General features: G+C 37.9%; 1 protein-coding gene across 2 annotated transcripts in view; it reads right to left on the reverse strand.

Annotated features, from left to right (window-relative positions):
• Nucleotides 1-16775, reverse strand: part of LOC141426898 (uncharacterized) — a 568321-nt gene that overhangs the window by 157491 nt on the left and 394055 nt on the right. For both annotated transcript variants that reach the window (XM_074086147.1, XM_074086145.1), the window contains one exon: nucleotides 13567-13620. In XM_074086147.1, coding sequence (XP_073942248.1) covers nucleotides 13567-13620 — 54 coding nt within the window. The remainder of the gene's footprint in view (nucleotides 1-13566; nucleotides 13621-16775) is intronic.

Here is a 16775-nt window from a genome sequence, read left to right on the forward strand (position 1 = left end):
TACAAGGAACACGCCGGGAAAAATTGACCACCATTGACTGAAGTTCAGCCGCGGAATTGGCTACAAAGGCTGCATCATCGGCAAAGAGAAGACTTCCATCATGAGCATCCTTTTGTACGGAGCTGAAACCTGGACAACGTATGCAAAACAAGAGCGTCGGTTAAACTCCTTCTACATGCGCTGTATGCGTAGGATCCTGGGTATTTCATGGCAAGACAGGGTCACCAATAAGAGGATTCTAGAAATTGCACAGCTGCCTAGCCTAATCACTCTTCTCAAATAGAGACGCTTACGTTGGCTAGGGCACGTGCATAGAATGGAGCCTCTCGATTACCACGTCATGTCATGCTCGTCGCAGTGGCCAATGCCAACAGAAACGTCGGGAGACCTTTGCTCAGATATAAGGACTGCTCTGTCTGGGAAGATGTTGTGTTTGTTATAGCAGTTGAAGTACCATCAGCCAAATATGTGGTCCACCACCCTAAAGTTGATATTCGTTCGCAATCGCATGTCATAAAACAATAATGCCAATAGACGTGGCTGTCAACTTGAAAGCTTTACTTTAGCGACATATTCATTTGATAGGGAATTGTTCAAAAATTGATTGACCACTTCTTTGGCTGATGGTACATAGTCGGATGATTTGTCTAATACCTAATAAGTGTGATAATCAAATTTATTTAACACATTTCAAATTCAAGTAAATCAGCCCAAAAAAAAACATGAGTGCGTAAAAATCGAGCAGCCAGATTTGATTACATTGATACTTTAAAAAATAATACCGTTAAAAAACCAGCCTTTTCTAATTCCACATTTAAAATACCAATAATTTCGATGAAGGCGTTAAATCGCTCGGGCTTCGTGTAATGGGTTCCGTTCGGCCAATCGGGGAAGCGGGGACATTAGTTACCGAATCGACGTGTGCGTTTGACTTCAATCGGCTCCCGACTTTGATCGACTGTTACGATTGCAGTTTGTTCGTGCCGATATCATTTCCACCCTAGGGAGTTCAGTGGTAATAAAGATGAAGTTTATTTTGCTATGGGATTCCTTGGAATTTAGTTATTTGTAGTTGTAGTGGCTTATAATGAGTTTAGGTGACATGAACAATTTTAAAGTGGGTTTCAGATAAAGTGATGTTGAAAATAGCCTGAATGGCTTCGGGAAAAGCATGGTACGGTCGTGCCTTTGTTTTTGTTTTGCTCACGGCGGGGGCACCCCCCATATGTTATATAAACGGATGTTAAAAGTGTGAAATAAAATTAAATTTGGTTTAGAGTCTTTTGCAATACGAGTCTTATGGGTTACGTATTATGCGTCATTCACGCTGATGATTGTCGTAGATGATGATAGTCGCAGGACTGATGGTCGATGGGGTAATAAGGTTCACGAATGGCGTCCGCAAACCGGGAGACGAGCTGTCGGTAGGCCTCCAACAAGATGGAGCGACGACTTAGTTAAGATCCCGGGATCGCGGTGGATGCGGAAAGCACAAGACCGGTCTGAGTAGAGAGCCTTGGGGGAGGCCTATGTCCAGCAGTGGACGTCTTTCGGCTGACATAATGATGATGATGACGCTGATGATAGACGTACGTCTCCAGAGAATGGTGATCAGATCACACGTGGTAATATTAAAAAAAAAAATTTTTATTCGTCTGTATGGAAAACGAGCAAGTGGGTCTCCTAATGAGAGATCACCACCGCCCATAAACATATGCAACACCAGGGGTATTGCAGATGCGTTGCCAACCTAGAGGCCTAAGATGGGATACCTCAAGTGCCAGTAATAAAAAATAAAAACAATTTAAAATTTAAATTTTTTTTTATACCAAGGTTATTTTTACTGATGTTATGTTTTGTTGGCGATACTTGTATTATCATATTTATCACCCAAACATGGTATTCGTATCCGTTCCAAGTTAAATAATAACTTGCAAAAAACTTGCATTCTATATAACTTGTTTCCCATATAATAGACGACGTTAATGTTGTCCCTGTATAATTTATTACAGTCATCTGAATCGACCTTATCTTTGCAATCTTAATTGCCGCTCAAAAGGATCACTTATAAAAGCATGTTTTCCATGCGGCAAAGTGAAATAATGAACAAAGCGAATTCTTCGGCTGCATAAGGATACTTAGACAGACAGACTAGTTTGCTATAGAATAGCTTGAATTTCGGCAAGATAAGATTTAAAGACTGCTAAAAAGAAATTCAGGTAAGTAGTTGGATGACGTTAACGAGGAAAAGGAACAGCATGTAGGTTTATAGGAAAGACCTGCGTCGCGCGACGTAAAGACAACTAATTACATTATGTAGGCATTACAAATACTAAGTAGTAATAACTATCCTTCTGTTAAAAAGGATTAGGAGGAATTTCGCTCGACCGATGTGTGTACAACTCTTAATTGATAAAGGTGTTGCTAGTGAAATTAGAAATATAAAAACGAATGTAAATTAGTTAGGTATTGATTGTTTTTAGCTTTATCATCAGCTGAAAGACTGTAATTTTTACCACTGCTGGGCATTGGCGTTCACAAAATAAACCTGCTAGGATCGGTCCAGCTTCGTCTGTATTCTCAGACTTCTGTGACCTTCACCAAGTTTTCTAGCCACCTTGTGGAGGGTCTACCCACGCTGTGTATTAACAATCTCCCAAAAGTATAGGTACATATCAGAGTTCAATTATAATAAAAGCGTATAAAAATAACAAAACACTGCGAATATCGAAAAAACAACTCTCCGGTAGTCATCGAAGTGCTGGCTGGCACAAAAATAATAATCATTTTAATACAAACTTGTTTATGCACTCGAGAGCGGCGCCACTGACGCATAATTCTTACAAATTTATTCCCAAGTACCTTAGTTCAAAATGTGTCCACTAGATAACACAGCTTGGCAGCACTGAGACCCGAACTATTTGAGATAAGATAATATAGCAAAGACAATTAAATTAAACGGGAAATTGAGGACAAACAGAGAATTCCCATTTGGTAAATTATGGGACTCGTTTTTCTAGTGGCCGGGTTCTCCCTGACTGCCTCTTAGTTTCTTTTGAGAACGCTTTTAAATGAAAGGAACTGCTGAAATCTTTCAAACGAAGTTCTTGTACGTTGTGTAGGTACTAGGTGCATTTGAAAATGAATTATTGTACCAACTATTTATTGCCTTTGTAGCAAAATAAAATCGGTCAAGTGCCCGTCGGATTCGAATACGAATATACAAAAATAAGAAATAAACTCAATTGACAAACATTGAGAATAAAGTAATCTTTACTAGCTGTTGCCCGCGACTTTGTCTGCATAGAATTCGGCTATCGCTATTCTGCTGGTAAAACTTCCTAGGGTTGCAGTTGCAAACTATCTCCATGCCTTTCATCTAAATCCGTGTAGCGGTTTACGTATGAAGAGGTAAGATAATAAAATAGATGGGCCGACAGAGTTAATTTTGCATTTATATTAAGTAAAGACGTTAAACATTCTATATACGTGTTGATATTATTTGTATTACGCGACAAGCTTCAAAAATACGTCTGCGTAATTCATTCTATTTATATCACCCAACGATAAACGAAATATTTTGTTTACTTTATTGACAGATCGTGCGAAAACGAGAGTTTTTGACACAATAGCCGCACGCGGCGGCTTTGGGCCGGTGGCCCGATTGGGGGGGGGAGGGGTTACTTGGGGGGCCAGTATCACAAAGTTACTACTTACTTTGTTATTATATTTCACGTCACTTTTATTTGGCATCAACGTAGATGGTTTTTTCATGTTTGAAACTGTATGTATAAAATGAAATATTAGTATTTCAGTTTTTAAACCATAGTGATGTTAGTACAATTTTATTTCTATGTTAGTGTTCGGTTAAATAATATCAATTTATTCTGTAACATTATAAAAAACTATAATTAAAAACAAATATAATTTTGTAATTTGTAGTGTTATTGTAATTTTACATAAATAATAATAATAATAATAAAGCCTTTATTTCCCGAAATTTTACAAAAACATTTAAGTAAAATCCAATATAAAAAATAATAAAATTAAAAAAGTAAATAAAAAATAAACAGTATTAAAATCTACACTAAAATCATCACAGAATGTCTCTTATTTCGGTGTGCCTTTTGGCAAAGGCCTCCTCCAACTCCTTCCATTGCTTCCTGTCTGCCGCAATCCTTATCCATTGGGATGTAATTTTACATACTTGTTTTAATTGTTGTGCCAGTTTTGAATAGGTAAGCAATTAAAAACTGGTTAAGCAGTTACAAAATTGTATCCGTATTCTTGACATTGATTTTCAAGACAGTTTAAGAGTACTTTTCATCGCCTTATTCTTTTAGATCATGGTGGTATGCAGAACTTAATGTAAGTATTGTGAAATAAGCCCAGAGCAGGGGTGAAACGGATGCCGTCATTACGGCAACTACTACAACACAACGTCACGCACGTGCACGTGTCACCGCTTTCGTTCGAATTGTGGTCGAAATGTATTTGACGTCGCCATTTTGTTTTGTATTTATTTTTAAGTGCAAACAAAACAAAACTGGTAGGTATAAGTACCTAGTTCATATGGTACCAATTGAAAAGTGTTTCGGTTTAGAATTATTTGAGTTCAAATGAGAATGTAAATTAGGTAACTTAAAAATAAAGAAACACTATAGCAAAAATTCAAAAGGAAGAGGCTAGAGTAAATGTTACAAAATAATATAAGAAAGAGTCGTTAACGAGGTTCGGCATTTAAACCTTCGTTTAGAAACAGCTTACACAACTTATCAGTGCCGGAGTTTTTTAAACTCTTCTAGTTTCAATTAAGCGTCGGTTAATTCCGGTGCTAAGTGCTCGGTTTAACTCGCGACTTAATTTATCCCTCCCGCAATTTATTCCCGGGATTAATGTAATGAAAGTCCCGGGCAGGTCTCTTGCTAATTGCCACTCCCAATTGTCTAAACAAAAATAAACGGAGGCCTCAAGTCGAATTTATCTTCGGGACGGGTTAGGAAGCGATTACGTGTAAAGCGCGCGTTTGATTAACTCCGGCTTAGCTGGTGACCAAAAATGGGCATTTCATTTTTGAATTTCGAAGCGACACTTGAAATTTCGAACTCAATTCTAATTTCAAACAACGCATAAACAATGAGGGCTATCGCGTATGAATTCGCCGCTATATGATTTTTATTTATTTATTTTAATCTAAACTTTGTTTTCACGCCCGTATTAACAGACTTTGAAAACCATACTCTAGACCTCACGCAACAGTGGCGCCATTGAATGAAGTATTCAAATACTGAGCTTGAGAATTATTAACCGATTTTTGTTTGACTTAGTTACGAGTTGCCACATAAAAAAAGTTGCCTAATTAAAAGCAAACTTTGCTCGGAGCTGCGAATGAATGAAACACACGTATGTTGCCTAGAAAAGGGTTCGTTTTTTTGGCTGAGCAGGACGGGTAAGTTTGTTCGTAAGTAACATTCTAGTAATCCACACAAAGGGCGGCACCCACGCGCAATACAATCAGCGTTACACGGGTGGCAGCTGCGGAACCCTAAATTACGGCTCACTTAGCCGTAAAGAAGGGTTCCGTTGCAGTAAAAAAGAAGAAAACAACGGTCCGAATTGACAGTTTAATCTGGAGTAAAGGGACGAATGGGAAAATGCAGTGACGCAGAAAAAATCGATAGTCTGTCTTCGGGCGCTATTCAAAAATTGTAGACGTCTATTTCTACGTTATGAAACCCTGCTATTGAGCTTCCCCAACAACGTACTATTCAAACGGCATGGTAAATAACACAGTTTATTCCGTAATAATACGTCATTAGGGCACCCCCGTTTTATAAACTTATCAGTTAATATCAGTGTAAACTCGATATGGCATGTATTAATTAATAATGATCTGAAGCGCGCGAGGTCGCTTCGGAACTTAGTTAGCTATTCCCACGTTTGTGAGTTGTTTTAATATTTATTACTGGCAAATCGGCCAGTGTCATTATATTACGCTGATTTAATAAAAAAACAATCGATTTAGAAATTGAAGGATCAAGCTTCTTTGTGCACTGGCCAGTAACTCTGTCACGAAATAGTTTTCATAAGGACGGGCATTCTTATTTTGAATTGAGTCTTTAAAGCTGTTAACGAAAATGAGTATTATGGATAATTTTATTATGTATATTTTTGACGATTTATCATTTTGAACTAATACATAGGTAGGTATAACACTTAAAGCCGACTAAGATTGGTTTTATACACAGATAATTTATTCATTCCATTTATAAAGTTGACCTGGATATTTAATGAAAAGAATTCGGCTAATCATAATCGTGTAGAACAAAATCATTCACCGGGCATTGTGAAACTTCTCTACATTGCTGAATGAATGGAATGGCACCATTCAAGCTTATGACTCCAATGTCATTGTTACTGCCCTTGATCGATGTAATATTTTCAAATGAGCTCATATTTTATTGCCCGAGTTCAGCTTCTTTTAGTTGTTCGTGTCATGTTTATAAAAGTAAATAAATGAGGATCATTTTATTGGTTCATTTGTGTTCAAAGTACAAAGCACAACAAAGCGTACATATACATCTGATGCGCCTCTATTTCTAGGGCCAATGTCAGATATTTTTGCTCACTCCGTTGTGGCAGATATTAATGCAAGTGGCTGTACGTACGGTTTGTAATTTTACATGGGCTTTACACGTTACTAATAGAGTAATGAGTAAGTATACGTCGGTAGGCTGAAGTGGGACTGGACCGGCCACTTCTGCTGCATGCACCGAGAGTGGTCACTTAGTGGATGCCCCAAGATATGATGGCTTTCGGCGCTACGCCGCGGGAGGCTAAAGGGAAGGCGGCGGGATGACCTAGACTATCTAGCCAGATATAAAATACAAGCAGGGCGAGTTGGAAGGGAAATCTTCGCCCAGCAGTGGGGTATTGCAGGCCAATAAAAATAAAACGTAACGCAGTAACTAGTTTTGGCACAGACTCTAGATTAAGATTATTGATGAAGTAAACGTCCCATTTCATTATTATTCTCATACGCAGGCATTATTTTGCAACAAGTAGGTCAATAGTGGTGGCCTAGACGCGAGCGAATATAACGGCTCGAATATACGCTGATACGAATATTTGCCGAAGAAAGTGAACAAACAAAAAAATATTCATGATAGCATACATTATTTACTTTGGTATACGGCAATGGACACCTAGTTTATTTTCCCGCCGCACATGTTCTTTCATTAAATATTCTGTTTCATAAATTAGGTAAGGTAGGTACAAAAACACATTATCTGAAGCTCAAAAGCTCATTAGATCAGTAACAAGTATTCTAAATTAGAATCAATTTAAACTGAAAACATTTATTTTTCGATTTTATTTTAAAAACAACATTTCCATTTAGCCAGTACGGAACGCCTGAATTCTTAATTCAATTACGAGCGCACGATGTTGATACTCAGCAGAGTTGGTAGGTATTTTATAGTGTAACCGCTGTTTATACGATGAGCCGGTACCGGCACGTGTGAGCCGACCAACGCACGTGTTGACGCTACAATAACAAACCGATCAAAGACCTTGTTGATGATGCTGGCTATTTAATTTCAGATTTTGAATATGTTTTACCATTTCTAATAATCTGTGTTTGAATTTATGTCCAGCCAGTATTACTTGGAAGCATTAATCGCAGTAACGAGACGCTTAAGACGAGAAATAATTCTACAAACAGTACATTTCCTGCTGTTAGCGCCAAGTTTCATTTCTCTGTGTACCTACTTTGATTACAGTCTCTTACGGAATGCTAATTGGACACAATCCTTTAAACACCCTTGTTGGTCCTTTGAGTTTGAACTCGACAAAAAATTTTGACAATTACCAACTTAACTCGTCCCCTATCTTACGTTTGTTGCTAAAGAACCAACACGAGGCCGTTCAAATACGGGTGGAGAATTAACGTGGTATCGGCCTCGCGGGACGCACGGCAGCGGAGGGGTCCTAGGAAGACCATAAGAAAATACTCGTGATTTAAGCGAAAACTGACTCTATTTCACAGGTAGCAGTGTTTCGGCGTGCGAATTATTTTCGTGGGTCATTCTGCCATTCTGTGGTATGATCCCTTTAGATTTCTGTCCCCCTGGTAGCTTAGTTTTGTAGACGTTCTTTGAATGCTGTTAATTAGATTTTTTTGGAGCTTGTAACAAAGTTGCCGTTTGAATGTCGTCTAATAAAGTCATTTTAGTTTTAAATAAATTGTCGTAATTTACTGAAAATATTTTTTAACATGTGGAAATTTTGTAGGTAATTCACCGGTTAGTACACTACACTTGTTACTGTGACACTACTACATTTATAAGTAGTCTATAGTGGAAATACCAGGAGCTATATCAGGTAATAATAACCTAACCAACAAAAAAGTTGGAAAACCCCGACTTTGTCACTTCACAGTTTAATATCTCAAAACGGCTGAACCGATTTTGATAAAACATGTCTAAAAACCATCGCTAGAAAACTTGCTTTCAAATATAAAAAACCGCCTTCAAATCGGTACACCTGTTTAAGAGCTACGGTGCCACAGACAGACACACATAGCGGTCAAACTTATAAAACCCCTCTTTTTGCGTGAGGGGTTAAAAATATATCTAATGATGTAGGTAGGTGTTAAAATAGTATGAAATCTTGGATTCGTAAAAAATAATTCAAAACTTTCATGCATGACTAATGTGGTTTCTAATTAAAAGTTTTTTTTTTTTCAATAAGCTTCTATTTCTATTCACTAAAACGTCAAAGTATGACAAAGCGTTTTCACTATTATTTAATTCCACATTGTCTTACTTTTAGAAAACACTGTAGAATTATTTTATAATCCACTTCTAAAAACCGTAATAGAATGCACCATAATCCTATCTTATCTTGCTAATCCCAACTTAACTAACCTCTAGCTACCAGGCGCTCAGAATCGACTAGGAGTCTCAACCCTCAAAGTTACATCGACAGATGTGTGCTCCCTTGTGGCCAAGTAGTCTACGTTTTTTAATACGATTGAAAAGGTTGCGTATTTTGTGGGAAAGAGATGAGATTTTTTTGTAATATTGGTAAACAAACGGATACAATCATGTTTTTATATGACGTGATAAAATATGCCAAATGAGCTCATTTCACTCTAAGCGGTGCATCACCAGAGGATGGCACAGTTATTGTACTAAGAAAGAATATCGCAATGCAAGTTAATTTCAACGGTTTCACAATGATATTATCAAACGCAAACCATTATCATCATCAACTCAGCCTATACGTATATGTCACACTTCTGTACACAAGTCTCTTCTCAGAATAAGAGGGCTTGATCCGTAGTTTCCACTCGGATCCAGTGCGGACTGGGAACTTCACACACACCATAGAATATCTTCGCAGGTAAGTATGTGCAGATTTCTTCCCTTCGCAATACTAACCTTCCCCATAAAGATCATAGTAAATTGCAAATCTTTCGCACGTAAATCCCGAAATAGTCAAGAGGTGCAAAAGTGAAAATTCAATTCATATAAAAATAATTAATTGTTCGAATCCCTTTTACTTCCAATTAGGCAAATTGTTTCCATTGCATACTTAAAACAATATGGATAATTAAAGCTTGTCATTCCATAAACCCCAGCTTCAAATATTTAAACTGAGACAATAAATATATTTCTTCCTTTCTATTCGAGGTTAGCAATCCGAACACGCATTTACCCGTCACCCTAAAGCCAGTCCCACACGGCATCTTCAGTCATTCGAGCGAGATCCGTTTGACGTTAGCCACGTGCGGGGAGCCCTTAATAAGGGGGAGCGACACGGAATCGGCAGATACGCCAGAGCCGACACGGTGTGGAAAATCGGGGCGTTGGAGTGGATTTTTATAAAATTGGACGTAAGTCTCGAATTCATGACGCATGAATGCCTATGCCATTTAAAAAAAACTGAACGTCGCATCGTGATATGTCGGTGACATTTAAAAGGACTTCTCGAAAACAGAAAGATCTAAAACCCACCGCTAGATTAGATCTACCCTAAAGTAACGTGAGATGTGACAAAAAAAATTGACAGCTGTCGGCGCACGTTAGCGAAGATAAGTCCTATTTCTTTCATTTACAAGTGTTACTAGGTTTTTCCAAGCTCGAACAAATACTAACGTATTTATAAAGTTTTTTTCATGCATTGCCTAGCAATGGGTCAATATTATCGGTGAATATAGCTTTTTGAAGGTGATCGAATCTGTTACATTACACACCTAGTCTCTAGAAATTGTAAAATTTACAAGGAAAGCTTAGATTCATCTTACAGATTGGCTGAAACCCACAAAGTCGTTTCTGGGAAATTACATAATTTTTCATAACAAAATCCCAAGTTACATTACCGATCTAACAGATATGTAATTCAAATCCATTGTCAAGAAGACGTTAATATCTAACGAGTACTTATTTTATTATAAAGATAATGATACAATGATATGTATATCCTGCGCAAGGATGGAAATAATTCCTATCCGCATAGGCAATCCCTATTTCAAAAAGCGTATACCTACTGTGTTAAATATGTAGGTAGTTGCGTTAAATACTTGCGATGTTAAGTTACGTTGTTGAGTTTTTCAATTTAAAACAATTAAAAATTTTTGGTGTTCAATAAAGATTTTTTTTCTGCAAAATAAAATAAAGCGTGTTCCACATGGATGTAGACTTAAGTCGGCTATAATACATCAATAGACACTTTGACCTACTTACTCCATATCACCCCGTAAATTAAGGGATAAACTTTTTAATTCCACCCCCATTTGTAACCAGGTTATCTGACGGATGAACCGGCCGGGTTTAAAAAAAAGATAAGCGTATCGCTGCTATTTGTCCCGGTTATTTATTGGCCGGTTGCTTGAGTTATCACAGGTTAGGTCAGTTCGAGTAATATTAATAAGTTATGTTGGTATCCTAATTAGGGATTCGTGATAAGTGATAATGATAAATTATGAACTTGGTGTAATATCATTGTATTATAATGTTGTCACAGAGTTGCTCAGTGAGCAAAGGAGAGGGCTATGCTCGGGGTTGCTCAACAGAACCGAATCAGAAATAAGATGCGTAGAAGAACGAGCGCCACCGATATAGTCACGCGAATTAGCTCGTTGAAGTGGTAGTCGGTAGTGGGCAACTGGGTAGGCCAAATAGCTCGGAGAACAGATGGTCGATGGGGCTGAGAAGATCTCGAATGGAGACCGCGGATCGGCAAGAGCAGCGTAGGGCGTCCATCAACGAGATGGACGGAGATCTGGTGAAAGCCACCGGCCGGTTCACAGCGGATGCAGGTTGCTTCCAACCGATGCAACAGGAGGTCTATCAAAGGTCTATGTCGAACAGTGAACGTGTTGCGGCTGATATGTCGATGATGATGATATATTGCTTATATTCATCCCGGAGCAATTAAAAAGGGCACCAAACCCCTAAATCTAAGTTGACTGCAAACCTCGGCTGTAAATGATATTTGGTGTAATTGCGTTCGGAGGGCTTATAGGGGTGTCTTTAATATAGCAAGGGTTGCTCAGTTGGAATTAGTATCATTGTAGTAAATATGAGTAGGAGCACCCTTCACGTAATCGTACGTTGAACTATTCCGTTTTAGATTATGCGGTGATCGTATACTGTTCAACACAAATACGATCGTTTGCGTCCAAACTTAGACTAGTGAAGAAAGAGACTCAATTTTAAGACCTTTTAGCAAAACTCAACTCAGGTACTAATCTAAGTAGTCGTTTAACCCTTTAGTCTTCAATCACACAACTAAAACTAATGACTAATGTAAGTCAAAGTCTCTTATAAAATAGTCTAAAAATCAAAGTCTTTACTTGAAGGGTTAAATGGATTTAAAGAACTAGCTTATTCGCATTCGGCTCGCAAGTCGGGGGTAGTTTTGTAAGTGCGATAACATTTCTATCGAGATGTTTTCATACAAATATTAAATAACATTAGAGTAATATTAACAATCCAAACAAGCCTATCCATTGTATTTTAGGCTATTTAAGATCTTGAGGTATATTTAATAACACGCACGAGCACGACACAGACGCTAGTTCTTTAAGAAACAGTAAGAGTCGTTCAGTCTTTAGTCTTTTAATATTTTTTTTAATTGAATGGTAATTCGTGGTTCTCGACAGTAACTTCTGAAAACATCCACTGTAGGTATAATGGTTTCTCAAGAGCTCATTTTATCGTCAGACGGCACATGCGTTCTTTAAAGATAACGGAGAAAAGAGTGCGTCTAGCGAGGGGGCTGAGTGGCAGCCTAAGCAGCCTTCGCAAACTTGTTTGTCTACGCTACCCCATTGTACCTTCCTGGCTAATTCTTACTTGTCTCTACCCCCGTGCAGTACGACGCGTCAACAACACTAAAACGCCTGCAAGAACAAAGAACGAAAACTTGGAAATCAGTTCACCTTTTCGTTCATAATATCCTTCCGGCGCCGTTATAATAAATTCAAACAAAAGACAAAACGGAAAACCGCGGCGTGAACTTTGGAATCGAGGTCCGAAACCCGCGTTAGGAAGTCAGGAAGGAAAGCCCCGAAAGTTCGCCCGAAAAACCGGGAAAAACCCGAAAATTTAAGCTCAACATGGTTCCGGACGAGGGCGCGGTCCGATATAATTAGAGGCTTTCTTTTATGCCCTTTGTTATAGGCCTTCCGTTATTGCGCTCGTAGGTGAGAGATGTCTCGATAGCGCATCGAGCAATCTGTCGCGTCGCCCGCATAATATGGATATAATGAGACTAAACAACATTTAAAACTTTCCTCCCTTTGACGCAAGAAACAAAAGAAGCCGGTCTAATTTATGTTTTTCTTTCAGTATCCTTCAAAGCGCAAAAAACCTCTTCAAAAGTCATTGACAATTTAGGACAAATACGAAAATAAAAGGCCGGGAAGTTTTTACGGAAGGGAGGGGCGGAATAATTAGTCGGCGCGTTAGGCTCTGGGCGAAACATTCCGATACATTGCTGAGTCGTAAAGAAGGAATTTTATTCGGGACGCTGTTTGAAGGGTGCGTCCTGCTGCAAAGAGATTCCGTAATTTGTCCTCTCTGAGTGATTTTCCGGGATGATCAGAAACCAGATGGTGCGATATTGGAGATCCTAGTTTTATGTAGGCCGTCGCAGACGGCATGGACCGTTCCGGATAGTCGTAAAGCAAAAAGCGGAATTTGTCAAAGGGGCCCGGGTATCGAGTATGGATTTGCGTAAAAAGACCGTGCATATGATACGAATATATCAAGTGGTCAAGACGAATGGGAATTGACTCCTTAAATAAAAGCGGGCGAGCCATTTCGACTATAACTTATCCGGCAGTATAAATCTAAAGTGGTAGCCGTAGCCAGTTTTATGGACGGAAAATTTTTAGCAAACATGTAACAGCCACTTTCCTAACTAACTTGAAACTTGTAGCTGCAAGTAGTGGAAAAGCATTGTTTTCTCGAGAACGTTTCCTCGAGCGTAGCAGACTGTATTCCGCAAGATATCGGATCGGATTGTTTTGTTTAAAAGTGTAAATAGTGTGCTTACCGTTTCAGCCATTTTCTGTTGATCGTTGCAGTCATGTAGTTCGTTGTCTGTCCTCTGAAATAGAAATAGTTCTGTTTAAAAACAATTTAAATATAGTTTATAGTGAGAAATACCATGGGAATGTTTTTGTAAGTGACGATGAGATGATCTCTCATCACAAATACTTCATACTCTCAATTTTTAATGATTCGCAGTAATTGATGCAACTGAGTCGAAATATAAGGAACTCGTATAACGAAGTTACTACGTACCTACGTGCTGTAAATCTAGTACAGATGGAGTCAATAATTCCTTCCAATCGTTTTTTCTCAGAAATGAATAAGAATAAGAATGGTTTATTGGCTGATAAAAAAGATATATTTATCATGCTACTTTAGTCAGCCTAATAGGTACGGTAAGAAAGTGTAGGGGAATGCCACGTAATAATTGATGTAGAATGATTAACACCTATGTTAAGATTTTAAATCGATTTTTGTTTATACTACTACACTCTCTATATAATTTTGATCGTGGAGGTTATAACATCTCAGTGTGATGGATGATAGATAATAGGCACTTCAAACTCGTGGTTTGACATTTGGCACTAATAAATAAATGTACCCTATTTATTTAATAAACAAACACGTCACTCATTGATGCAATAATTCATAGACACGTCAGCAGCATTCGGAAGTAGTGCGTTCCGAATTTTCACGATGGGAACGGATTATCCACTACACCAGGACCTGTTGTACTGTACATACATCTGCATACATTTCCTTACTTTGTTACAAATAAGCCATTATGTTTGTCCTCCTTTAGGATCTCGGTTTCTTAAACCCTTGCTGTCAATCACGGGTAGCATTTGTCAAGAAAGGGCTCGAAATAGCTGACATTTGTCAATTCAATTCGGAACCCTCCGACACCTGGGGTTCTGTACTTTATAACACAGAACTAAAATAGTAGTACAAGTAAAATATCCATGTACTTTTATAATTTGAGATGGTAAATTGAATTTAAAGGCGTCTGAAAGTTTGTGAGAGTTTGAAAAGGGTGTACACAGGCGTTTCACGAGTTCATGAAATGTTTATGAAGTGCAAACCAAATACAATACGTATAAATAAACACTTCGAAGCTGCAGGGCCACTACGAAACTCGAAGTTCGTGTCGTGCGGTCCCTCTGACACTTATACTATTTAATACGAGAGCGAGAGGGGCGGTACGATGCGAACTTCGAGTTTCAAGTTTCGTAGTAGCCCTGCTGAGGCGATCTCAAGACATATGGAGAGAACGAACTATATTGGTCAAGAAAGAGATCTCAATTGGTTCCAATGTTCCAACCTTAGATTATATAAGTATAAATATGTTCCAACTGACAGAACCTTGAAGCCCGCTTGGATGGTGACGCTTGAAAATCCCTGCTGCGAGCTTTGTACCTTTGCTGAGTATATCATCATCATCACAATCATCATCAACAAAATATAATCATTGTTTAACGATTGATTTATTAATTTATCTTATATGCCAACGAAGTCTTCTTGACATTTTTTTCAGCAATATAGTTTTTTTTTAATAATAGCGTCTAAGCCGCCTATTGCTTGTCTTGAAAAATATTCACGTACTACTGTTTTCTGTGCCTACTGCTTAATATATTGTGGTGTACAAGAAATAATAATTGTATTGCCTAATAACTACTTAAACAATCGTATATCTAACATTAATCCTACCATAAATATGACAGGAGCAAAAGATCACAAACCAACAACGAAAACAAAACATTACACGCGCGACAATCTACAAAATAAAACGAACTAATGAGTTTAAATTAAAATAAATCCATTTCGTGTAGCGGCGACGGAACTGTTTTAAATATATTATCCAGGGATGCGGCCATATTTCACGGGACGGTCCTGCGGACGCGTGGACACCTTTTTGTCCTCTTTGTCCCGCGCCCCGCGGCCGTGTGGACGCACGAGCGACGTGTCGGGTTCGGGTTTTAGTGCTCTTAATAGATAAATGGCTCTTTGTTTTTTAATGCGGATCGCGGGTTACCATTGTTTGTGTCGCTTCGTGGTATGTATGCTTGTTCTGCTATATTGTTATTCTAGAATTTACCGGCGGATTCGCGTAAACCTTTAAATTTAAATCATTATCGTCATCGTCATCATCATTATCATCGTTATCATCATCATCATCGCCATCATCATCATCAACATCATCATCATCATCACATTCTATATACGTCCTACTGATGGGCTCAGAATGAGAGGGCTTAGGCCGTAGTTCCCACGCGGACCCAGTGCGGATTAGGAACTTTACACGCAGCACTGAACTACTGCGGTACTAATTATCGGCTTTTCTAAATTGAAATGGAAATTCTCAAAAATTACAACACGGTCTACATTTATGGTGTATAAGTATGATGGATACCCGTGTGAAATTTCATGTCTCTAGATTAAACGCGACTAATCAATTTCTTATAAACTAATTTGTTTTTAGTTATTTTTTTATATTTTGTTTGTTTTGGTCGTGTTATTTCTATACTTGTATACCGTACAATGTTTATTTTTTCTCGGTAATTATATTTCAATTTGAAAATGTTAGCTCGTTTAGCCTGAAACACGGGAATATTAGTTCAGGAACACACAATGTTATTTTGTAGCGAAATTATATCGATAAAATTTTATCTTTTCTTTATTATCCTTTCCTAACACCAGTTCCTAATGATTTACTCGATATAAAGGATAAAAACAATGAAAACAAAAAAAAAAAAAGCAATTTAAAAAATTATAACAGTAAAATTATGTCAAAACGAAAAGTCACCAATTATTTCAACCGTTACGTAGCTTTACACCTAATTATTTCAATGTCGAACAAACAAAGCCGACTATTAATATTATTAATAACTGTGCCAAGAAAGTTTGAAAGAATTTTCTAATTACTCTTAACCTTCTTAACGATGTCACGTCAGGCAGGTTAAAATAAATGTTAGTATTAGAGTACGTTATACTGAGTTGAGGCGTAAGTGATAAGCGATGAGTAGTAGCGGGAAGGCTATCTACGAAAATGTTTTTCTTTAGAATTTAAGCTAAAATACGACTAACAAAAAATTTCTATTTGAAACCAACAATCAGTGGACATTGTTTCTGTGAAATTTCTAAATATAATTCTGAGAGCTGTGACGTCACTTATTAACCGACTTAGTATTACCACGTTACTGAGCAAAAACG

The sequence above is a fragment of the Choristoneura fumiferana genome, chromosome 3, assembly GCF_025370935.1.
Source record: "Choristoneura fumiferana chromosome 3, NRCan_CFum_1, whole genome shotgun sequence".
Taxonomy (NCBI): domain Eukaryota; kingdom Metazoa; phylum Arthropoda; class Insecta; order Lepidoptera; family Tortricidae; genus Choristoneura; species Choristoneura fumiferana.